Source organism: Scophthalmus maximus, chromosome 18 (genome assembly GCF_022379125.1).
Source record: "Scophthalmus maximus strain ysfricsl-2021 chromosome 18, ASM2237912v1, whole genome shotgun sequence".
Lineage (NCBI taxonomy): Eukaryota > Metazoa > Chordata > Actinopteri > Pleuronectiformes > Scophthalmidae > Scophthalmus > Scophthalmus maximus.
The window spans coordinates 12,888,214-12,911,894 of NC_061532.1; the positions used below are offsets into that span (position 1 = coordinate 12,888,214).

General features: G+C 44.5%; 1 protein-coding gene across 3 annotated transcripts in view; it reads right to left on the reverse strand.

Moving 5' to 3' along the window:
- syne1a (spectrin repeat containing, nuclear envelope 1a) overlaps positions 1–23,681 on the reverse strand; it is a 76,944-nt gene that overhangs the window by 34,086 nt on the left and 19,177 nt on the right. For all 3 annotated transcript variants that reach the window (XM_047328490.1, XM_047328489.1, XM_047328491.1), the window contains 32 exons: positions 23,242–23,406; positions 22,451–22,623; positions 22,098–22,251; positions 21,652–21,795; positions 21,256–21,420; positions 20,744–21,061; positions 19,874–20,029; positions 17,893–18,063; positions 14,333–14,659; positions 13,815–13,967; positions 13,523–13,690; positions 12,848–13,024; positions 11,373–11,519; positions 11,095–11,220; positions 10,784–10,960; positions 10,404–10,669; positions 10,109–10,265; positions 9,592–9,990; positions 7,807–9,411; positions 7,293–7,624; positions 6,967–7,111; positions 6,426–6,644; positions 5,281–5,576; positions 4,961–5,126; positions 4,703–4,858; positions 4,349–4,501; positions 3,726–3,908; positions 3,404–3,541; positions 2,897–3,082; positions 2,089–2,211; positions 1,763–1,945; positions 971–1,114 (listed from right to left, as the gene is read on the reverse strand). In XM_047328490.1, the coding sequence (XP_047184446.1) occupies positions 971–1,114; positions 1,763–1,945; positions 2,089–2,211; positions 2,897–3,082; positions 3,404–3,541; positions 3,726–3,908; positions 4,349–4,501; positions 4,703–4,858; positions 4,961–5,126; positions 5,281–5,576; positions 6,426–6,644; positions 6,967–7,111; positions 7,293–7,624; positions 7,807–9,411; positions 9,592–9,990; positions 10,109–10,265; positions 10,404–10,669; positions 10,784–10,960; positions 11,095–11,220; positions 11,373–11,519; positions 12,848–13,024; positions 13,523–13,690; positions 13,815–13,967; positions 14,333–14,659; positions 17,893–18,063; positions 19,874–20,029; positions 20,744–21,061; positions 21,256–21,420; positions 21,652–21,795; positions 22,098–22,251; positions 22,451–22,623; positions 23,242–23,406 (7,572 nt within the window). The remainder of the gene's footprint in view (positions 1–970; positions 1,115–1,762; positions 1,946–2,088; positions 2,212–2,896; positions 3,083–3,403; positions 3,542–3,725; positions 3,909–4,348; positions 4,502–4,702; positions 4,859–4,960; positions 5,127–5,280; positions 5,577–6,425; positions 6,645–6,966; positions 7,112–7,292; positions 7,625–7,806; positions 9,412–9,591; positions 9,991–10,108; positions 10,266–10,403; positions 10,670–10,783; positions 10,961–11,094; positions 11,221–11,372; positions 11,520–12,847; positions 13,025–13,522; positions 13,691–13,814; positions 13,968–14,332; positions 14,660–17,892; positions 18,064–19,873; positions 20,030–20,743; positions 21,062–21,255; positions 21,421–21,651; positions 21,796–22,097; positions 22,252–22,450; positions 22,624–23,241; positions 23,407–23,681) is intronic.

Here is a 23,681-nt window from a genome sequence, read left to right on the forward strand (position 1 = left end):
TGTGTGCAGCTCTTTGCCTCAACCTCTCTACCTTCCAAATCTGTTGTCTCCACATGGGTTCTCAAACACACTGACTCAGCAGAGTAGAACTGCAGCAGAAAGCACAGACCTTTAATAATGCAGGCGAAAATCCTCTAATGATCAACACTGCATCTAGCCGGAATCTATGCAGATTTTGTTCACATGCGCCATCAGATAAATGGGGAATGGGTGCGTGCTGGGCTTGTTCAGCAATATTCTCCCAGAGCTGTTGCGTTGCAGGATTGGTTTGATAAACAATGTGAAAAGGGGATTAAAGAAGAGGTATCTATCCTAGGATTTCTCTATGAACATCAATTAACTAATAACGAATAATAACTTACAGAGACTTTAGGACAAAAGTGCACATTGTGCTGACAACAAAAACTGCTGAAAAATTATTCTGAATTGATGATTTGGACACCTTCAACAACTTTCATGGCTGAATGACTATATGATTGAAACACAGCACTGCTGCCTCTCTTGTTTTCTCTTTTTTACGATTACACATACAACGGATATCTAATGATTGATTAATTAATAAATACCATTACCATACCAGAGTGCCCTTTAAGGCAAAGGGAAACGAGATTATTGAAGGAATAGAGACTACTTCAGCAAATAGAGACCTATGAATCCTTTAGTTCACCATATGGCCAAAAGTGTATTGTGGGGCCTGTTTTCACCGTCAAGTCCCTTAGCTTCAATTAATTAGGAAATTAGCAAAAAAGCTACTGCACACAATGATACTTGAGTCAATAGTGTACTTATAACTTTGAAGCAACAGTTTGGTGAAGGCACTTTGTTACTTCCCGATTCAATGTGATAAAGCGAGGTCAATATGGAAATGGTTTTCCAAGTTCAAACATACATACGTACATACAGTGTGGCTGTAAAGCTCAGGTGTCCACATACTTATATTTGTAATCAATTTCAGTGTGTGTCGTCTCACCTCATGGTGGTGTATTTGAGCCTGAAGTTCTTGTATGTTGTTAGTGGAGACGTGCCGGTCCTGAATGATGCGATGGGCTTCTTCTATTAACCTCTGGAGGTTCTTCACTTCCTGTTCATACTGCTCATACTGCACCACGGCCTCCTGGCAAAGAAATTGTCTTTAAGAATTGAATTCATCTGAATATATGAGTACATGAGCAACCTATACCAATAATCAGTCTGAACAAGACCATTATACAGATTCATTTAAAACTTCCGTGGAAAAAATCCTAAGATGCTTTAAGTGTCTGTCCTTCAGATAGTGTCTGGAGGTTAGTCGTGTCTTCTAACTGCTAATCTTCACTACAATGAGCTTAAAAGCAAATTCAGCCCCGATCCAAAGGATTTGAGGATAATACTGGTCTGATGGGGGCTAAACGAAAACACAGACATTCCTGAGGAGGCCTGTCGGGACATTCAGAATTCAGATCATCAAACACAGGAAGTGAAACGACATAAGGGCTACAAATTATTTTATGTATAGCCCAGCTGCTTAAAGGCAACTGCCTATTACATAAAACTGAGGATTTTTAGGTTTTACAACATGTTTTGGACAGATAAGAAAGTAACCTGGTTACAAAAACTGATGGAAATAATATAAACAAAACCTTGTTACCTTACCTTGATCACATTAATTGCTAACGTCTTTCTTTTACAGGATTATAGCTCTCAGCTTTGTTGTTTTTACTTACTTCAACCTAATATGGGAAAGGTTTTCAACAGCATGTGTAATATGCGGGCTGCCCTCTACCTGCAGGATGTTGCACTGCTGGATGGTGGTGTGCTGCAGTTGGCTGGCCTCCTGCTGCAGAGTCTGAGCTGTACGGCAGATAGGCAGACTGGTCACGATCTCCTCCGGGAGGCGGAGGGCGCTCTGACACCGCTGCACCGCCGCCACCTGCTGCTTGAAACCCTCCATTTCCACCAACAGACGCTTATGAGGGAATTAAGGAGGGTGTTGGAGAGTGAGGAGGAATTAATGGGTGTGTGATAACGCAGGCGTGCACTGTACTGTGTGGAAGCTCTAATACTTGATTGCTGTGAAAGAAATTCATCATTTTAAATGTGTGTGTCTACCTGTCTCTGTGTGAGCTGCTCTCTGAGGCTGAGTCTGTTGAGGTCAGGGGATGCGAGTGTGACCTGGATCTGGTCTACGGCTGCATGGAGGATTTTTACCTCTGCCTCCAGACGCAACATGTCCTGAAGACAGACACAGACACAAAGATAGAATGACAACAATCAAAGTAGAGCACGAGCAAGAGACTTTCAAAAAACATTTAATGCTGACGCGGACCTTCTTCCTCTTAGTGATATCTAAATCCCAAAAGTCTGAAAGGTATGTTTTCCATTCACTTTGAGCAATGAGTCGGAATCCAGGCATGTCTTTGGTACAACGCCCTCGCAAATCTGCAAATTTTTAATTGACATTGATGCATTTCATTTGAAAGAAAATTAAATTACCAGTCACTGCAAATAAAATCTGTGCTATGTCTGCAATCTAAGCCAAGAAAACAAATCTGCAATCTAAACTCACTGGAGGAATTGCAAACAGATTTCCAACATGACGTGTTATAGGCAACAATCTGCGGTAGACTAGCATCTGGGTATCAGCTGTGTGGCAATCAGACTAGTGAAACAGATTACTGCTGCATTCACTCCATTATGATTGTGTATTAGTGCGTCAGTAACCATAAGGGGGCACTGTTGGATTGTGGCTCTGGTGTATCAGACTGTCCTGAACCGATATGTCTGGATTGATGAAATAAAATAAGGTGTGGCCCTTGTTATTTTTAATTAATGAAGATAATTTGATTGCAGTACCCTAAAATGATTTTAAGATGAAATGTTGATGTTTACTTCATGTAATGCCTGAATGTGAATGTACCTTCGCCGCATCCTGCAGACTCTGGAGGCGAGTCTTGGCCGCTTGCTGCAGCTCCTCAGTGTGTCTGCTGAGATGTTTCACCTGTTGGCTCCAACCCGCCATATGCAACACCTCCCCCAGGTGCCCCTCCCTTTCCCTCATGGCCTCCAAGTCACCATGGAGACCCCGACACTCCCGTAGCAACGCCTGTCACCACAGGAACATAAGTCAGAGAGAGGAGCGCCTTTTTTTTTAACTGAGCAATTAAACTAATTATGTCAAGTGGACTGTACAGTACATGACACTTCACTGGAAATCAAACAATTGTGTGAGTCTAATTAGCTGTAGATTTGTGGGGTATCTTCAAATTTAATTGGCTATTGCAATAGAAAATGTGAAAAAGAAGAGTTTATTTATGTGGAAGATATAGAAACATAACGGTTTTTGGACCCAGGTCTGCACAGGACATCAGTATTTGTATTTTTTAAAAACTTCAGCTTCACTCCTGTGTGACTCGTTAAGACTTACCTGATGTGCTCGGATTTGCTCCTGCAGCTGGGAAGCAGCGCTCCAGATGATATTTCCAGTGACCAGAGCTTCTGCTTTTTCTGTCCAGCCCAAAATGAACGCCTTCATACCCTGATATTCCTCCACCTGTCTTTCTGCCTGCTCACAAATAAACAGGCCAAGGCCAAAAAAGTCAAGAGAATGAATGCATTAAGGAAATGAATAAAATACCACATATTCTCAGAGTCACCTGATATTAGACACAAAATACTGACAATCATATTTATATATACAAGCAAAATTGGGCACATTTCTGTTTTGCTAAACAGAATTGACATCTCACCTTCTTCAGTCTGTTGGCTCTGTCCTGGACCTGCTGTGTCGTGTGCCGCTGCACCTCCGTAAGTTTGGCCACAGCATCGCCAAGCTGCTTACACAGCAGAGGGTTCTGCTCACCAAACTCCTGCACCCCTACTCCTAACTCAGCCAGAGAGCGACAACAGGATTCACACTCTTCACAAAGAGCCTGGAGAGGAAAGAAAGGAAGATTAAGAAGTTGAGGCAAAAGGCAGGAGAGAGGACGATTGAAGCAGAGAAAAATAAAAATAAAAAGATGTAAGTTTAAGAGCAGGGTAAAACTAAAGCAGTTACACAATTGGCTTACCAGCACCTCTAGCTTACTAAACATCTTCCATCTGTACAAAAACGAAAGTGTAAAGGCGACAAGAGGATTTAAAGGAAATAAGTGATTAATGAGCTTCAGAGGTGCTGGTAGATGGAATACTTCCTTAAACTCGGACTCCCATTTGGAATACTCCTCTCAAAAGTGGGTCACCATCAATGGCAGAACTCAGTTCACGCCATTCCAGCTCTAACACACTCATTAACCCCAACATCTGCAAAATGAATAGCCAATTTAACAGGGGTTAATCTCTGGTTAATTAGTCAGTCTGTCTTGTTGATTACTTTGGTCTCTTCTTTGGCCTCCTCCAGGTCGCAGCTCTTGTCCTCCAACTTCAGAGCGATGGTCTTCAGCTTTGCTTCGATGTCCTGGAGTCGGGAGCCGAAGTCCTCTTTCACATCCCTGGTCTGCTGCACCTCCCTTTCCCGCGCCTGGACCTAAAGCACATGGTGGAATATTCAAACGTTAACATAAGCCTTTTAGGAACGTAAAATGGTTTTGGAAAGAGCCCTGCAGCATCCAGCTTTACACTTGTAAATACAGTACATGTACGTTCCGGGAAATACTTTATATCATAAACTGTTGCCACTGCTTAATTTTTTTAATTTACTTAAAATGCCTTCATGCAATAAAGTCACCTGGTCTTCAGCGGAGCCCAGAGCCAGAGCCACCTCAGCCAGCTGCATGCTGAGCTCAGAGGGCAGACCAGCCTGGAGGTCTTGGTACTTGGACTGCTGCAGCTCTGTCATGCGCTCCACACTCTGACGTCTGCTGATCACCTCACCATGTGCCGTCTAAAACACAGAAAACATCAGACGATGTACTGCAAATCTTTTCTGTTATAAGATATGATAGCATATACATGTGTGTATGTGTGTGTACGTGTAGCGGCCAACCTCAAGCTCTTGGAGCAGTGACTCCAGGTCTGCAGTTGGACTAAGCAGTAAGCCACGAGTGTCTTGGATCCATCCTTTGACCAAACCCAGCTCTTTTTCAACGTCCTCTCTTTCCCGCAGCTCCTGGTGCACCTGAGCTCTGCTCGCCCTCACCCGCAACATAAGACTAGACGAGACATTGCAGAAATAAAGTAAATAAAATGTTTCAACTACAATGGTAAATGGGTCCTGAAACTTGCATATTGAAAGTGAAGTCAAATAAAACAAAAAACTTAATCAATAAACATTATCAGGAGCAGCCACAACACTGGGTCACTCACCTGTCATATTGCTCCTGCATACGTCTGATCTCTTGTAGGCACGCCGTCTCCTCATGTCCATCCTCTGCCTTTTTCTCCACCACCTGCGTCTCCTCCTCCTCCTCCTCCTCCCCTCTGAGGCTACGGGTGTGCTGCCCGAGCAGGGCCAAGATGGACTGCTCCCTCTCCAGCTCCTGGCCGAAGGAGTCGTGGTACTCCAGGAGGCTCTGGAGCACCGTCCGAGTGGCAGCCTTCTCGACCGTGCCGTCTGGGACGCGACCGTGGAGGTCTTTGGACACAGAACGCACCTTCTCCATCTGAGGACCAGAGAAGTTTATGTGCAATGGTTCAGTTGATGCAAGAGATTTATGGAGGTTGGGACACAAATCTAAAGGGATACAAAATTATTGAAAGTTGTGTCTTGAGTTTATTTTTTTCATGAATTGTGTATTTTTATTCACATGAAATATTGGATCTTCTAACCTCTTAAAAGAACGCGAGAGCTCAAAGTTAATCATGCCCTGACTTCATTTCTTTTGACTAATAATCTTGCCTTCAGTATACAGTATTCTCTATGAGAGACAAAGGCCGAAACCACAGTCCAGAGACTCAGAGGCAGAGCATGACATCATGTCCAGCTGAACAAAGGGGCCATAGAAAACCAGTGGACAGTAGAAATGTGCCACATACGAGGAAGTGACATTTCCTTACAGTTTGACCTCATTTCCTTTTTAGGAGCAGCAGTGCCTCGTGAGAGTTCTTGAACACTCAAAATAGGTTGAAAGGCGGGAAATCACTGCATATGACACAATGTTTTGGCATGAGAGAACAATGGGCCTGAAGCCCGGAGTTACATCACTGCACACCAACTGGTATTCAGCTGTTGCTGCGTTTGACCTAAATCTGCAGAGGCAAGAAAAATTTGGTAGACGCGAGTGTATTGGCTATAAATTCCAGTGAATATAAACAGTTCTGTAAAAAAGTACTGTAAATGCTGGCTGTTTTATAGATGTTGGACATGCTGGTGTCTAGTTTTACACAATATATGGAAAACATGAATTGAAGCACACTCACCACACATATGCAGTTGACTATGCATTGCCATACTGATGCACACACACGCACACACACACACACACACAAATCTACAGATTTTTTTCTCTTACCTTCTCCGTGTAGTTCCTCCACTCCCTCGCGGCATCCTCCAGCGCCCTCTCCTGGGCTCGGGCCACGCTGCGCAGCCTGCTCCACCGTTGCCATAGTGATGACACAGAGTGGCTGGTGACACCTTTGCTGCACTCGGAAATGTCGGGCTCTAACTCTGTCGCGATCTCTCTCAAAGCATTTAGAGGCACCTCCAGCAGGTCAACATGAGCCACCAGAGACTACAGTCAAAAGATGACAAAAGACACACGTCAAGTTATTTCATAAACACATTTGCCCGAAAGATTTATACCATGGGACCATAAATCTTTTCACGAAGTTCAACTTCACAGATACAAGCAATGAGGAACAATGCATAAACATTCAGCTATTTACATATTCATGTGCATCTGCTGCCATGACAAGAGCTGATGTTCAAATCTAATATCACACCCATGAGGAACAAAACACAACACATGCATGTTATACGATTTCTATGAACATCTAATAGCCCTTTACTACAGTATCTCTGTTTTCTGATTACACAGTGAGACAGCAACTCACCTTGTATCTCTGACACTTGTCCTCCGCCTGCTGGATGCTCGCGGCTTTAGCTGTGGTGAACATGGCCATCTTGCTCTCTGCATCATTCATCTGTTCAACCAGTGTCTCTCTCTCATTCTGGAAGCAGCTCCACAGAACTGTACACCTGTGAAAATTTGACCAATCGCAAACGACAATTGAATGAAATAAATGAAAAAAAAAATCTGTATGTCGAGTATAAGTAAAAATGTTGAATGAATCTACATTCTACACACTTTCATTATTTGGATCCACATACTGTACAAAAATAAACAATAGCAGACATATGAATGCATCAACAAACACACCTCTGCGACACTTCTCTGTAAGCGTCCAGTTGATGTTTGACTTCTGTGTTTCTCAGCTGCATTGTCTCAACTTTTTCCCTACTCATCGCTCCTGGTTTTATAAAATCCACCAGCAGAGGATCCAGAGTCCTCAGCTCCTCCAATCCAACGGTGAAGCCCTTTTCCTGGGCTGAAATCTCTTCCATGTCCCGCACACGTTCTGTCTGGTCCTCGAGCTCCACCCCCGAGCTGCCCCTCTGGAGCAAATCCGCAGCAGAGTCCAGCCATTGCTGCATGGTCTGCAGAGATAAGTGGTGCCGCTGGACCAGGGCAAGAACCTTTTCCACAGCCAGCTGGAATGTGCAGAAGGTTCTTTTATTATTTTCAGTTGCTGCTACTTTCTTTGTTTACACAAAGGTAATGTAATGTAGCCCGAATAACATTGATAGGAAGTTGAGGGTGTAAATTTGACTGACGCAGAAATTTCGATTGAAAAAAAAAAAAATTGTAGTTTCTGAATAACATGTACACATACCTGTTTCTGGGAAACTCCTTCTTGAGCTCCAGCTCCCAACTCTGCCAGCTCCTGTAGTTTCTTCTCAACGTGGACAGGAACAGTTTCTTTTCTACTACGATACCTTTGCTTTTCTCTGCCTCCCAAGGCATCAACCATCCTCAACCTGCTCCCTACTTCCTCCTCTATGATTTTCAGTTTGCGCACTTCCTCTTGTACCCTCTCAATTTTGACCTCCGAAAAGGTCAAAGGCTCTTCCAAGATGTCCATGATAGTCCTCAGCCACTGCAGCATTTTGTCAGTCTCTCTGCTGAAATCTTGATCTTTGGTGACTTTCCTTTCACCTTCGTCAACACAAGATTTGACCTCAGTTCGTAAAGACTGCAATGATTCTCGCTGAAATGTAGCTTGTTGAAAGGCAGTGGGTTCGAACTTCAGACCAAGGCCTTCAGTTTGATGGTTACATTCTTCAGTCTGACAGATCAAACCATCCAGTCTTTCTAGCAATAAATAAAGATGAGTGATTTTATCTGTGTCACATGCGTCTTTGTCTGACTTAACTTTGACCAGCTTTTCTTTAACAGACTTTACCTCTGAGTCCAGATTGGTAAATACTCTGTTGTGTTCGACTAGAATTCTTAAGCAATTATCCAAGTGTTTGATTTTCTGATCATTTCTCCTCTTCAGTGTGTTGTGGAGACTGATCAGCTGCTCTGTCTCTTCAGCTCTATATTGCTGACCTCTACAGAGGAACCCCTCATTTTTACCATGAAGTTCTCTCACAGAGGCGCCAATGTGGAATAAACTTTCATTAATATTCCTGTATTCATTAATTAGACAAGTGACCTCCTCCTCTCTAATACTGATAGTCTTCTTCTCCAGATTGTCAAACTGCTCCCGAAGCTCCTCCAGTGCATTACGAGTAATATCGAAGAAAGTGCTGAACTCTTTTCTCTCTAGGATTATTTGTTGGACTCTGTCTTTTTTCTCTTTGGCTAGAGCTAGGATGGCATTGTACTGCTGAGGCAGGGCATTAAGCCTCTCATCTAGGTAGCAATGGTCAATCTCATTGAGAGTACGAAGGATCTCCTGGCCTATTCTTTGGACGATAAGAAGGAGGTTCTCGTGTTCCGAAGCTTGCTCTAGGACATTCTGAAAGTTAGACAATTGTGTTTGCAATTCAGAGTTTTCATCAGTGTTGCTTAAATTGATTTCCGGGAAAGTGATTGCATCTGCTCGTCTCAACCAGTGGCAAGTCTTGTCGAGGTCAACCTGAAAGTACTTCCTAGAGGTTAAGGCTTTCTCTAGGTCTGTTAGACGCTGAGTGGTCCCCTGAAGGGCGGTTTCAAAAACTGATTGTAGTTCCTCAAGCCTCGCCAGGGTTTCTGCTCTTTCTTTGTCGGTGGCGTCTCTCTCCAGCTCTCGCCCTTGTACCCAGAGAGATGCCAGCTCCCTCTGGTAGGCTCGTAAGCCGCTATGGACGCCCCGGCATGCAGCGACCTGTTTGGCCAGGTCCTCGGGGAGGAGCGCTATGTGGTCATCTATCAGCGCCTTCCTTTCCTGTTGCTGTACCCAAGACAATGCTCTCCCCAAGCCTTGTAGGAACTGTGTCCTCTCTGTGAAAGCCTATGGAGGAAGAAACAAACAAATTCATTTGAAATTTTACTGACTAGAAAAAGACCATTTACCTTTTTTTTTTCTTGAAACACCCACTTTCTATTTTTCACCATGCTTCAGGAAAGTTAGGTCCTTTAGGACGTAACTAAAACTTTTACTTGCATCCAATACAAAAATCCAGCTGTTTACCTTACTGAGGTACTTCCTCCTTTGGGCCACCCGAGCCCCCAGGGCCTCCACCTCAGTCTGGGCTTGTTCAACAAGCCCTTGAAGGCCTCTCTTCTCACTCAGCCCCAGCCGGGAAGCCACAGCCTGGGCTTCGCTCACTGCCTGACCCAGCAGCTGCTGACGGGCCTCAAGTTCCACACATACACTCAAGTGGTCAAACAGGAAACTCTGGGCCAGATCGGGGGGTGGGCTGGTTTTCAACGCAGATGTAAGCGCAGGCCGCTGCTCCTCCACCCACTCCCGAGAATCCCTCAGCTGGGCTTCTACCCGAGCCAGATCCTCCAGTGTTTGTGCAGAGTCCTGGATCTTCTGCTGAATCAGGGTTTCGAGCTGGGCCCAGCGCTGCTCCACGTGACCCACCTGGTGAGGGGCAGAACACAGCAGAAAAAACTGGACTGAAACAAAATACTTACGCACTAACTTATCATAAATTCCCATCTTACGAAGCGGCTAGAGAAGTATGACGATGGAGCTCCACCTGTTGCTTGACCAGCTCTTTGTCTAGGAGGCTAAGTCGAGGCAGAATAGCTTGTCTCTGGTCTTTGACATCTTCTAGAGTTGCTCTCTGCTCCTCCAGGTCACTGGACAGCTTCCTGAGTGCCTCCAGATGCTCACTTGTACTTTCTGTGTCAGCCCTAGACACACATAGACAGGTTTTGAGGGTAATATGGTTACTTTAGTCGAATTATATAAATCAAACATACATTTAGAAATGTATGTACAATTTAAACCAAACAAAAAAAAGTTGTACATCACAAAGGAAACATTGATACCTGGCAAGGTAGTCCCATTCCCTGGATACTTGGTGGAAGAGTTCCTCCACAGCAACTATGCTCTCCTGGTACTCGCCACTTCGCTGCATGTCCTCCCCCCGCTGAGCCTCCAGCTCCTCAGCCCGCTGGCCCAGGTCCATCCAGCTTCTCCGAAGTCTCCTTATCTCCTCCAGTGCAGGGGAGACCTGTCCATCTGTCAGCCTACCAGTGGCTTCATTCAAATGGGTTACCTCAGACTGTCTCTCCTTAATCTGCTGGAGGACCTCCTGCCGGAAAGATAACAGATATTGAAGTCCTAGACATTGTATTGACAATGACATTTTCTACTATAAGAGTGGAAAACAAACTGTTTGAAATCAGCAAACAAACCAAACACAAACCTGTGCCTTGTCCAGCTGGTTTTGTGCAATCTTGGGCTCCAGCTCTGCAGGTCTCCTGATGAGGCTCTGAAGTTGCTGCTCTGTCTCTCTCAGTTGGATCTCAAGATCTGCCTTCTGTTCCTCTGTGTCCCTCCAGCTGTCTGCTACCTCCTCACAAAGCAGCATTCGCTCCTCTTTCTAGACACAGAAACACAATGGAACAATTTTCATACGTGTATTCAGTTTTAAAAAGCTGAACCACTGACCAGTACAGCTGCAAACATAGGCAGTGAAACAGTCTATTGTTTGAATAGTTGTTGAAGTGAACTGACCTGCAGTTTAACTTGCTGGATAGCTGCTGCAGTGTCCCTGACCCTTGGCTCCGACAGGTCACATGCTGAACACACAAGTTGGAGGTAAGTGCCGGCCTGCTCCTGGAGAGCTCGCTCCTGTTTCACCTGCAAAAAGAAAATGTCTTGTCAGTGGTCATATAATTTTGTTTACTGATCATATTATTCCTTCGGAACTAAAATGACAATATGACAGCCATGCATATGAATACTATCAGAGGTCTGTTCACAATCTCAGGGGTTAATGGGCGTTCAATGACCTGCTGTAGTGCCTCCTCCAGGCTGAGAGGGTGATGTGCAGGAGGTTCTGGTTCTTCTGATACAGAGGTCAACCAGGTCTGGCACTGCTTCAATGTGTCTTGGAGACTCACGTGTCTCTGTAACTCGTGGTCCAGACTCTGATAAACCTGTTGAGACATGGAGAGATAGAAGGTTTACATATGCCCGGATTGAACATGACATGAATATATAGTAAAACATGAAAAAAAAATCAACTCAAAAATGAAACTGAAAAGGCTTTCGATATTACGTTTCGTTAAAATTTTACTCAGGGGCTAGAAGAAAAAGTGTACGGAGCAACATCTGCGGACATTTGCATTCTCACATACAGCCCATCTGGAAAACTTCAGGAAAATGTCCAGACATAAGTGCATGTCTGAAAGCAGCCTAAGTGTAAGAAACAGTAAAAGCTACAATATAGAGCACACTTCTACACTGCATAGCTTTGAAGACATAGTAGTACAAATACACAATAAATGATAAACCTCGAACAAGTAGGCAGTTACGAAGCGTTATATTTAACAGGTGTTGAATGTGGAGATGTCCATGCCCTCCAGGGGAGAGCAAAACAGCAACGTCTGATTGACAGTGTTAATATGAGAGCCCCGAAAGAGGGGAGAGGAGGGGACATTTGCTGGCAAACTGCCCAGTGTATTTGGCAAAAGCCAGAAGGTTGGCATGGTGGCAAGTGGCAGGCAGGATATTAGAGCTGTGTTGTGCTGGGACACAGTTGGCAGCCGTCGTAACACTGGAGGCAGAGTAGCAGAGAAGCCAGCAGTGTAGTTGTAAAGTGTGGCTGGATCACACAATGCCAGATTGGATGTGTGAGTGGTGGTGGTGGAGGTGGTGGTGGTGTCTTGGGAGGTGAGCTATGATGACAGAGTGGAGGTTGCCAAAATGACAGAGTGGAGCTGGATTAGCGGGCTCGCCAGATCTACTGAATAGTGGCGTGTGACCATTTTTTGGCTCAGGCATGAAAAAGTAAAGTTGACAGGGGGATATGCGGAGATTAATATGGGGGAGATTGAGTTAGTGATTTTGGCTGGTGGGGTCCGTCTGTGTCAGGCTGCTGTTGAGCTCCACTTTGGCAACGTTAATTGGTTGTGCCCTCTTCGCTGGCTGTCTTGAGAGACGGGTTTAAGTGGATGCCTAGGCTGCTGGAATATTAACAGCACTGATTTGTAAAGCATGCGTGTGTGTGTGTGTGTGTGTGTGTGTGCGTGTGCATGTGAATGCACCTATGGACACACACACATCTATGGATGTACGTGCAAATGTGTGTATTGTAACCAATGCACCAATAAAACAGATGTCGTACATTGTAAATGTCTAAGTACCATATCACTGCTTCAAATACAGAATAAATGTCTTTCTCAGCTTCTCATCACTCCCTCCCTCCTCCTCCTCCTCCTCAGCGTCCCCTCCCTCCCACTTCACTTCTCCTCCTCTCACTCACTCTCTGCGCCGTGCTACAGATGGCAGAGTAGCTGTCTCTGGTGCCTTGATGGTGAGCCTGGACCTGCTGTCTCAGCCTGCTCTGCACACGGTCACTGCAGCCTTGCACCAGGTGGTCTCCGCGCTCCTTCAGGCCCGCCAAGCGATCCTCAAAGCCCGCTATTTCCTCCATGATGGCCTGTCAAGGACAAAGCGACCAAGTAGGGATCGCGTTAGAGTCAGTCTCCGTGGGTGACATATAATCTGTATATGGACATATTTCCGAATTTGTCTTGTCCACTGGACATTGACATAAGGTCAGAGAGGACAGACGCTACACAGTGAAGTCACTCGTGGTATTAGACAGACCTGAATTAATGAAATTAGAAGGAGATTAAATTTGCAGAGTATATTTGCTTTGTGAATTTTTTTTCAGGATATATTATTTATTGGATAACATTATATAAATTGTATGTATTAATATTGATAGCATCTTAAAAGGCAGGTGCAAAAACAGATAACGTAAATTTGATTAGTTGTAAAAAAAAAAGAAGAAGGGCTAAGAGTCCTTCAGGATCGAAATAGACGTAAGTGAGCAGTTCTGCTCTCAATTCAAGGCTCAACCAGCTTTGACGTGTGCAGGCTACAAACTCGGCAAACAACTGCACAGACACCATGTACATAAGTGACTGGTCACCTTGTGCCTGGCCAGCTGTTGAGTGGCTGCCTCCAGGCTGCCCCCGACAGAAGGATCGGGAGTCACCATTCTGCTGGACATCTGGAGCAGCCAGCGCTCCACCTCCTGGAGTTCGTTGTGGTAAGCTTCCTGTTCCTTCACCTGGCCCTCCAGATTCTCAACATGGGCCTTTATCATAGAAACACACACATAGACAATTAAAAAGGAGATGGGGGATCATATATTTTGACGCCTGCATTAAAAGATTATTCACATATATTAGAACTGCTGACACCTCGGCACAGGTCCTCACCATGGCTCTTTTACAGAGTTCAGTGTAGTCCCTTTGCAGCCTGTTCATTTTGTCTCTGATGGAGGGGTAGTGGACAGAAGACAGCAGAGCGTCTCCTTTCTCCACCACGGACCTGACGGACCCATCGTGGGACTGAACAACCTGCAACAGAGCCTGCGGAAACAGACGGACAACATGCATCTTTCGTATCCCGTATAGAGTAGCCACCATAATTTGCATATGCAAGTTTGTTATGTGAAGTTAGTGTTGTCGTATTATTGCTCAGAACTGAAGGATTATAATTATTTGGGGATTTTTTTCTACAAATGGATTCTGCAAGCTCAGACGGCAGTCAAGTAAAGTTTATTAATTTTATAGTTGATGGGATACTCGTGGTCTTTATTAAGCCAATGTTAAGTCAGTAATATTAAGGTTCTGCTGCCATCTGGAACCCACCAAAGTGCAAAATTACTGAATGTCACATTAATCCAATGCCTTGTAGGGCTTTATTCTCAAATAAAGAAAAAAAGTTGCTTTACTTTATACTTAGCCAGCTGTGCTCTCCGTTGGTACAGTTCAGCCTTGGTCTCCACCGGGGTGTTGAGCAGAGCTCGGGTCTCCACCAGCCACTGAGCCTGACCCTTGTAGCGGTCCTGGAACTCCTTGGCTAGGAGTAAGGCCCGCTCCAGGAAGCTGTGCTCCTGCCTCAGCCCACCGGCGAGCTCCTCCAGCTGGGCAAGGCGACCCTCGACCTCCCCTCCCAAACTCTCAGCGCCGGCCTCATCCAGGAAGCCGGCCGCCTGTTCTGCCCGCTCCCTCAGGCTTTTCAGGAAACCGTGGCCACGCTGGAGCTCAGACTGGAGAGCCTGATTGAAAGAGAGAGCAGAAATAGGGCTCAGCATGGGTGATGCTATAGTGTTAATACCATTTCTTTATCTTAAATAACCCCTCAGCAAGGGCATTTTACAGAGCCGACTAAAAGAAAAGAGTGAAAGACTGCTTCTCTGTACTAATGTACCAATTGTAGCATACACCCTCTAGGATAAGAACATCCTGCCGCATAGCTGCCATGGCTCTGAGGTTAACATTCAAACACTTTATCGCTGATTTCTTTGTCCTTCACCTTCAGTGCTGCCCGAGTCACTCCGGCCAGCCTGGCAGTGAATTGAAAGCCTTTGAACCCATCAGGCAGGCTGACACCTGCACTGTGAGGTGTGGAGAAGACTGGGAGGTCACGGTGTGGGGAAACCACAGAGAAAAATATGAAAGGAGGACCCAATTATAAGGGCCCTTAACAGGCAGCAGTAGCCGTGGGGGTTTCCAGGGCAACCACAATGCACACACACACACACACACACACACACACACACACACACACACACACACACACACACACACACACACACACACACACACACACACACACACACACACACACACACACACACACACACACACACACACACACACACACACACACACACACACACACACAGACCTCCACTCGATGGGACGCCATCTAGCTTTCATCATCAGTCTATTATTGCTTCAGCTGAGAGAAGCTTCACACTGCAATGATCCCAGACCTCCAGCTACTTCTGTTGATAATATAATATAACAAGAGCTGTGTATGTTTGCACACATCCATGTCTGCTGCCTAATATGAAGCCCGAGGCACGTTCACCGCTCCAGTAACAAAACCAAACGAGCCACGGCTGCTTAAAGAACCGTTCAAACCTCTGGAAGATCGTGATTTTAACAGGACAAACCGGTCACAGCTCCATTCGGCATCTACTTGATCCATCAATAACTTTCTCAGTTTTGTCTTTGAAATTAGCTATTGTTGGGAAAAGTAATCAACGCAATCAGTGCAGTCAGGTGAACATTATTTATATGAGGACCTGCAGACACAGTGAGCCCTTTATTCTGTAAACGGTCTTGTACCATGTCAACCCCAATTATCCATGTCAAGTGTCTCGTGCACCCGCTGTGAATGATGAGTGTTTGCGATTCTGCTTCCCACACTGCATCAGTTCTCAGGCTCCATTATCTACTGTAGTACATCTACTGCGGCACTGACAACCATGTTCCCCGTTATCATTATCTACGAACAGAGGTAGAACATTACTGAGGTGACCCTGTGAGCAGTTTATTAGCTCTGCTGTCATGAATGCACGGACTGCAAGTTAAACGGCAACACAAAGCAACATTGTACACTGCACAGAATTATTGGTTAAATTTAAAGCAGAGCCATTATTGCTTTTCGATTATCTTTTGTTTGTTTATTTATAATATGAAAAAGCACGCATCAGATCGTGGACCCATTCACCCTTTGTGTCCCTGTGCATCTGAAAGCAACAGGGACACAGGGCGGAAATGCCCTTGAACATTTATGAAATTAAAAATTTGAATGGGGGAAGGGAAGGGGTGGATTAATTAGGAGGAGGAGAAAGCCTTCTCTCTCAATTTTTTCTTGAGGATTTTTTTCTTTTTGCATTTTGCCATGTTGACAGATTTTTCAGCCAGTGAGTGGAAGATGCTTTCTGAGCACTCTGGGTAAAATAAACCACTTTATGAAGAAAAAAAATAGAGAAAAATGATGCCCGCTGAAAAAAATGTATATATCTTACCATGCTACATCATCACGTTAATTTAGTTTTTGAAGTATCTTAATGAAGCATATTTCAGGCTGACATGGCCCACCAGTGCTTTCTGACAGTTACAACTCAATATCAAATGAAGTCCACACTGAGCTAATGGCCCTTGACACAGCTATTGACTATTGCTCTTTGAGTCAATGTATAATCATCCCAGATCACTAGCTCTCACTTTGGGACAATGAGTAAGTGATGGAGCACTCATGTGTTATCTGCAGTACTGGAAGGACACATGTGGTGACAGCATATCTTTATGTCCCTTTGCCGAGAAAGGGCATCGATCCCAAACGGGGATTTTTAACCCAAAGCCCACACCAGATGATGTATTGTAATGTGTGCGCTTGTGAATGTGTTACTGGAAATGTGTGTGAGAAAGAAGAGGAGGGGAAATGAGATGTGGTGATATATAAAAAACTGACGTGAGGAAAAAAATTGTGTGTGAAATCACAGAAGATTTGTGAGTTTGAGAGTTTGTTGCAGCTTGTTAGTTAGTACTTTGGATGGGTTTTGTGGGGTGTTAGAGGAGAGCACTGCAAATGTGTATGTGTGTGTGTGTGTGTGAGAGAGATGTGAAGCGTTGAGGGTACTGCATCAATTACAGTGTCTGTGCCAGCAGGCTCCTGACACCGGCGCTTCTTCATCCTCTGCTACACGGTGGGAGGTCTCTCACTGCTACCACACCTCCTCTAAAGCGGCACCCGCTTTGTCTTCATAAAGAGCCGATCGATACACACACACACCCACCGAAACACACCCCGACACACACACACACACACACACACACACACACACACACACACACACACACACACACACACACACACACACTTATCTATACCCACTACTAACTCAGTGTGATCTATGCCAAATAAATAACAGTGGTGATTTTCTTTGTATTGCAGTGTGATATGTGTATGTTTCAGCAGGGCTCCTTCCTGCTAATGCCAATTTTGACACGACCACAAAGACAATCTGTTACAATTCTGCTGCAACTGCGACTTTCTTCTAGTCTAGAGCGTTAGCCAAATATTATAGGTAGAGCTCACTTCTTTGCTGGCCTTTCAGAAAGTTCACGCATATTTTACTGGCCAAGTCTATTGTAGCAGCCAAAGAAACCTGTTCAGTACCGTATGTTGCCAGGCAGGAAACTAGATCTAAAACGGATATTTTTGCTGGCTTGGATATTTGACTCAGATGAGTTTGTGCTCAACCTCTTCTCAATACACAGAAGTCTTGCTAACTCATCAGTTTGTCATTGTAATACCGAATGTTCGTGTAGCCCTCTGATTTATTGCAGCCTGTTCAAGACGGAGCTGCCGCATTGCACCTTATATCTAAAATGTCTGACTGATGAATGGAGATTCAACACTGTGACTCTGAAATTTAAAACTATCTAAACCTTAAGTAACTACACCACATATTTAGGTAAATAAATCACTAACCTGTAGTTTCTTCAGCTTTTTCTCCATGGCGACCCGGTCCAGTGGTTCAGAAACATCAGTTAACACCGTGAAGCTTTTCTGAGTTGAGTCGAGCCAGTCGGTGAATGACATGCAAAGATTTTCTGCCTCTTCAATACTCCTCACCTCCTCCTGTAGCTGCTTGATGGTGTCCTGGAAAAATTGTTGGATAAAAGGTCAAAGGAAAAATTCAACAAATATAGGATTACAGCAATATGTGGACAAGAGCACATGACTGATATACTGTACATCTAAAACATATTGGCAAATCTTTAAATTTTATTTAATGATGAATCGTTTAAAGTACTACACAATCATATCAACATATTTCACAGTATGACCATAAAGGTGAATAACCTTACAACAACAAACACTGCCTTCTTTTTGTTTCTGAGGTCAGAACTGCTCGAGTCAGGGGAATATTCCGGAAACGTGGCGTGTATCTTCCTTTCAATGTGCAAGACGCGCCCCAATTGTCTAACACTGGCCACGGAGGACCAGAAAGTCTCTGATCAGCCATCAAAACAGAAAATATCCGTTTCCCCCTCTTACGCTTTCATGTGCTGAAATTCAACAGCCTCGTGAAAAGGTGGAGAGGGGCTTCAAGGTTCTGACACATTATTCACTTGACTGAGATTCTGAGTCAATAGCACCATGAGGATGAAGAGGGTTCCTCGCAGGTTTGACACATTATTCACTCTACTTGCAAATCCTGTGGTGAGAGCCTCCAATTAGCTGATAGTGCTGAGTGCACACCTTTTTCTGACTAGACAGAGGTAATAACTTCCAACCTCAAGCCCATATGGCCCCCACTTCACACCGAGTAATTACATGCATCCATGGTAAGAGAGGGATGATGCGGGTCCGCATGCATGTGTGTTGGCATGACTGCAAGTACATGCGTGTTTGAGTCAATTTAGAGAGGGGAAGGAAGGGGTGGGTATAACAGAGAGGGAGAGACAAAGTGAGGGAGCGGTGGGGGGAGACGCACACACACACACACACACACACACACACACACACACACACACACACACACACACACACACACTTTCTCTCAGATGTGCTACTGAAGGTGTAAAAATCAATGTCGTGAAGGCAAAGCTTCTCCACTCGTGGCACTGGGTGTGATATTGTCTTCTGTAGTCTTTAATTACAGGCTTAGCCCCAGACCAGGGGAGCAACATTGATTTTACTTTAGTCCCCCCTCAGAGGAGCAGACAAATAGAGAGGCTACATCTGAGTGTACAGAACACCACAGGCTGGGCTCACAGACATAACTCTGAACTCTAAACTTCTAAAGTCCTAACTCACTGGAGTAAATTCCATGGTGGGAGAAGCAAAATCATGTGTGAAAAGCCCACTTCTGGCAGAGACCCCGGGTTCACATTCTCTTCATCCATATGACAGAGACAGAAGAAGAAGAGTGATTGAATCTTCACAGGGCACATAAGGACTTTGTATAGGGAATCTGAAAGCACTGGATTTAGTTTCCACACAAAAAAGGTGTTAAATATGTTCTCTTGATTACAAAAGGCAGTAATGTTATTCATAAAAGAATGTTTGAAGTGACATCGTCACAACAGTGAATTGTGCTGCAGGGGGGGCTGTTCATTCCACTTTGACAGAGTGAAAAAAATAATAAATATCAATTTTAAATATTTTGAGAGGCTGTTGTTGTTGGTGTTGTTGTTGTTATCGCGTGCATGGAAAAATGATGCCCCTACCCGTTTTGCAACACATGTTCACACTTTTTCTGATTTGCTTGTGAAACAGATACCTGTATACATTTTCATTCCGAGGTTTTAAAAATTTGTATATGACAGTTGATGATGTCCTTTACCTACTGTATAGCAACAAGTTATGACACCATGTTGTGTTAAGAAGCTGCGTTTTCAAAACGCCGCACTCCATAGGGTAGATAAACTGATGTGACATTATGACCTTTAGACAACTGTCTTACTTGTACGTTGAGCAGCAGCGAATGGTAGCGGGCGGTGAGCTGGGTGGCAGTAACACTAACACGACTACTGATGTAGGTTTCCTCCAGAACCTGCTGGGCCAGAGAGGAGAGGCCGTCGACCTCTCCCTGCCGCGCAAGCACAGCCTCAAGACACCCCTGTTCACAAGAGACACAGCGATATGTTTGAGTTATGATATTTTAGTTTAATTCAGTGTTAATTAGACATGATTTAATTTGATAAGTATTTTAAAAAAACAATGCAAGAAATAGGGTCAAAGGTGAGTGATAGAGAGAGAGAGGTTCCCTCTGATTCCAGAGAAGGAAAATTCTGAGACTGTCAGACATCCTGACACTGACAGGAAGTGTGCTCCAAAGGGAGGAGACCCAGAAGGCAAATACTTTGTCCATTGAAGTTTTCCTTCCCCTTGCTGTGAATGGAGTGTGTGACTAAGTCAGACATGTGGTGTATTGTCGTGCAAGGCCCCCAGGATACTTCATAACATTCATTTTCGAAGGCAAAATCTATCTGACTTGGATATTGTTGAGTTTTTCGTTATTGAATAGTTGTAGCTTTCATGGGAAGGCCTTGGTGTGACCAACAGCAAAAAATGATTTTTGGAATCAATTACAGCACAAGGATGTTCAACACGATTCATTTAAAACCACTGGAATTTAGTCAAAGATATTGTGTAAGTCTTTTACACATGTTTTACATGTGGTCACATGTTGCAATCATCATTTCCAGTGAGCGCGCAACAGTTGTGTTTGACATGGGACAACAGTACCCTGTCGGAATTCACACACTACACCACTGAGTATAGTAGTGTACGGATTATCTGATTTGAGACACAGCACTGTTCCCTCTCTGACCTGGAGTTTCCTCAGCTGAGTCTCTTTGGTGGCTCGGTCTGACCTCCGATGACGTCTGATGTTTGCCACCTTCTCCAGCTCCTCCAGCCAGTGGGCCAGGCTCAGGAACCTTTGGCCCATGTGCCTCAGTCGGCTCAGTGTGTAGCTGAGCTGGGCCTGAGTCTCCTCCAGGCGACCCTGGTAGGCGCCCCACTCCCTCTGAGCGGTGTCCAGGGCTCGGTCCTCGATCTGTGGTATACCCCAAGGGATTACTCTCTCTCTGCTGGTCAGCACCGAGGAGAGCAAAGACTGACCGTTTGAGCAGCGGTCCTGCAGGAGCTTAGAAGAGAAGCACAAGGAAACAGAGTGATTCCAGAGTCTGAAGTAGGTAAGTTGTCAAAAAGGTGTTCAATATTTTTGTTTTGGCCTCAACATCTCACACAACACAATATTATAAAAAAGCTTTCCTTTAAATTTGTACACTCTCTGTTGCTGAAAATTACATCACACACAAAATTCCGCAGTATCACTACCTGTAACTGTTGCAGCGTGTTCTCTATTGTGTCCACGTTCCCCTCTGGATGGGTGGAGGAGGCCAGAGTGGCCTGTTCCTGCTCCAACCAGTCCTCAAACACATGTAACTCCCTCTGATATTCCTGATGGACCAGCACCAGTCCCTTGGCCTTACTGACTGCATTCTGCAAGACAACACGATGGAAACGTTTCTGAAACCCATTCAATATTACAGGTGCACATGGACAGTGTCATCTTTATGTCAAAAACATATGTATACTGTGTATAACTGTGTGCGTTTTGGTCAACATGATGTACAGTAATGATAAAACAGAACTAAGTATTTAAAGGCTTGTTTTGAAAAGCATGCATTTTTTCAGAGGCAAAAATGAAACCGGATGTTGTGGGGGAAGTACCTTGGCCTTTTCTTTGAGGGCGTTGTATCGACACTGCAGCTGCTGCACCTCCTGCTGGGTAGTGTAGTGTTCAGCCATGTTGGACCCCTTTGTGGCAATGGTCTCCAGAGGATTGCTGTGACTCAGTACTTCCTCGTAGAGAAGCTGGAAAGAACAGAGAACACATGCACAGACCCACTGCAGTTTATCTATCTCCACTTTGAGGCTTAGGGATATAAATGTATGCAACTGCATGAATCTTAAGTAGGACACTGGATAAAAAAAGTACATAAAAAATTCAAGGAAGAAAAAAACGAAAAAGTAAACATGGTAACTCCTAAAAAAGAAAGGGAACAAATTCCCCTTTTTTTAGGATGTTTTGTAGAGTTTAATCTTGATGCATGAAATACCTTTAGAAAATCTAGTCTGGCTTTTTCAGCCTGGCTATTATTATCAAGCTGTGATACCTTGGTTTTTCCCAGGTTTGCGGTCTTGTCTCTCATCTCTGAGTACTGTCTGTCTGAGCAGCTCAGCGTCTCCTCCACGCGGTCCATCCACAACACAAACTGGCCTACGTCCTCCTGATAGCTGGTCCATTGCGACAGAGCGCCCTCCAGTTGACTGTGACAATCAACAGAATGTCATTAACACACAGGCAACAAAGACGCACACAGAATACACACATGCATCATGTACACACAAGTTGTTGAATGGAATTGTCCCTTTAGCCTTTGAACCGAGTGAAATCCATCAAGAGAAACTAGACAGTTCCCAGCCCCATTTATCAACCCTGACAGATTGATCGCTTCATGATCACAACCTTTTACACTGAATAGAGGCGGAGAGGAGGGAATCCCATGAGTCCTTGAGGTCCTGGATCTGCTTGCGAATCACCGGGACGCCCTCGGCCGACGTGTTTCTCTGGACTGCTTCTCCCCGCGTCAGCAGCATCTTCAGCTGGATCTCCCTCTCCTGACGAGCAGCCAGTAAGGCCTGCAGACAGAGCCGGAAGAACATGTCTAAGACTGAAAATAACTATCTTAATTTTGCTCTCTACGTCATGAAAGAAAAGCGTCAAGGTTTTTTTTCTTCCAGTGATTATGTCATGAGTTGATAATCACCATCAATCTATGTGTTCTTAGGACATTATTTGGTCTGGTGCTCCATCCAAATTCTTTTATTAATTATTCCTCAGTGTCAAGATGCTGCTGTAGCTTTTCCCCTGGTATCAGATGAGAAATCTGCTGCACAACTGACCATTACTGTATTATGTCCATTATCCAGAATGAGAATGTGGTCATTAAATGATAATGATAATAAAATAATGAAATAATAATGATTTGGTTAGTCTAATGTAGCTTGTGTATAATATTTAAGTACAATGTCCCATTCTGTACCACCAGATTTCCCTGCTATCTCAAGGCTGTATTTGTATTTGGGTTTAAAATTAGACACAAATCTGCCCGACCTGCTGTATGACCAGATTTTCTGAATTTCTTGAAGTCATTAAACATGTCAGCATACTGGAGGAGAGATGGACGTTTATTTTTGTGTCTCATATTAACGAATAGCCCAACTTGGGACTCCCACACCAGTCTTCTCCCCTCTTACTTCCAGCTGTAACATCCGGTCCTCCAACACGCCCTTGTCAGTGGTGGTGGAGATGCAGGTGTTGAGGACCCTCTGAGCTTCACACACCCAATCCTGCAGCTCTTTAAGACCCTGAGAGAAGAGGCGGTGTTCCCCTACGATACGTTCAATCCTGGAGGATTTGTCCTTTAAAAATCAGAAAACACACTATTCAAGTCTTACATTGGTTATGATTGGCAGGTTAGCCCTGCCTTAATAATATTAGTACCGGTGCATAAAAACAATGTCTCCATATTGTTCTGTCTGTATTCAAAAATCACAGTCTTGTTTTTCCCTCTCAGGCGTCTCTGGAGACTCTCCCACCCCCACAATACAGTGCATGTTCACTGCAATCATCACTTGTACATCTTCAACATCTGTGTAACTGTCATGTTGGAGAAAGGCAGAGCGACAATAACAAT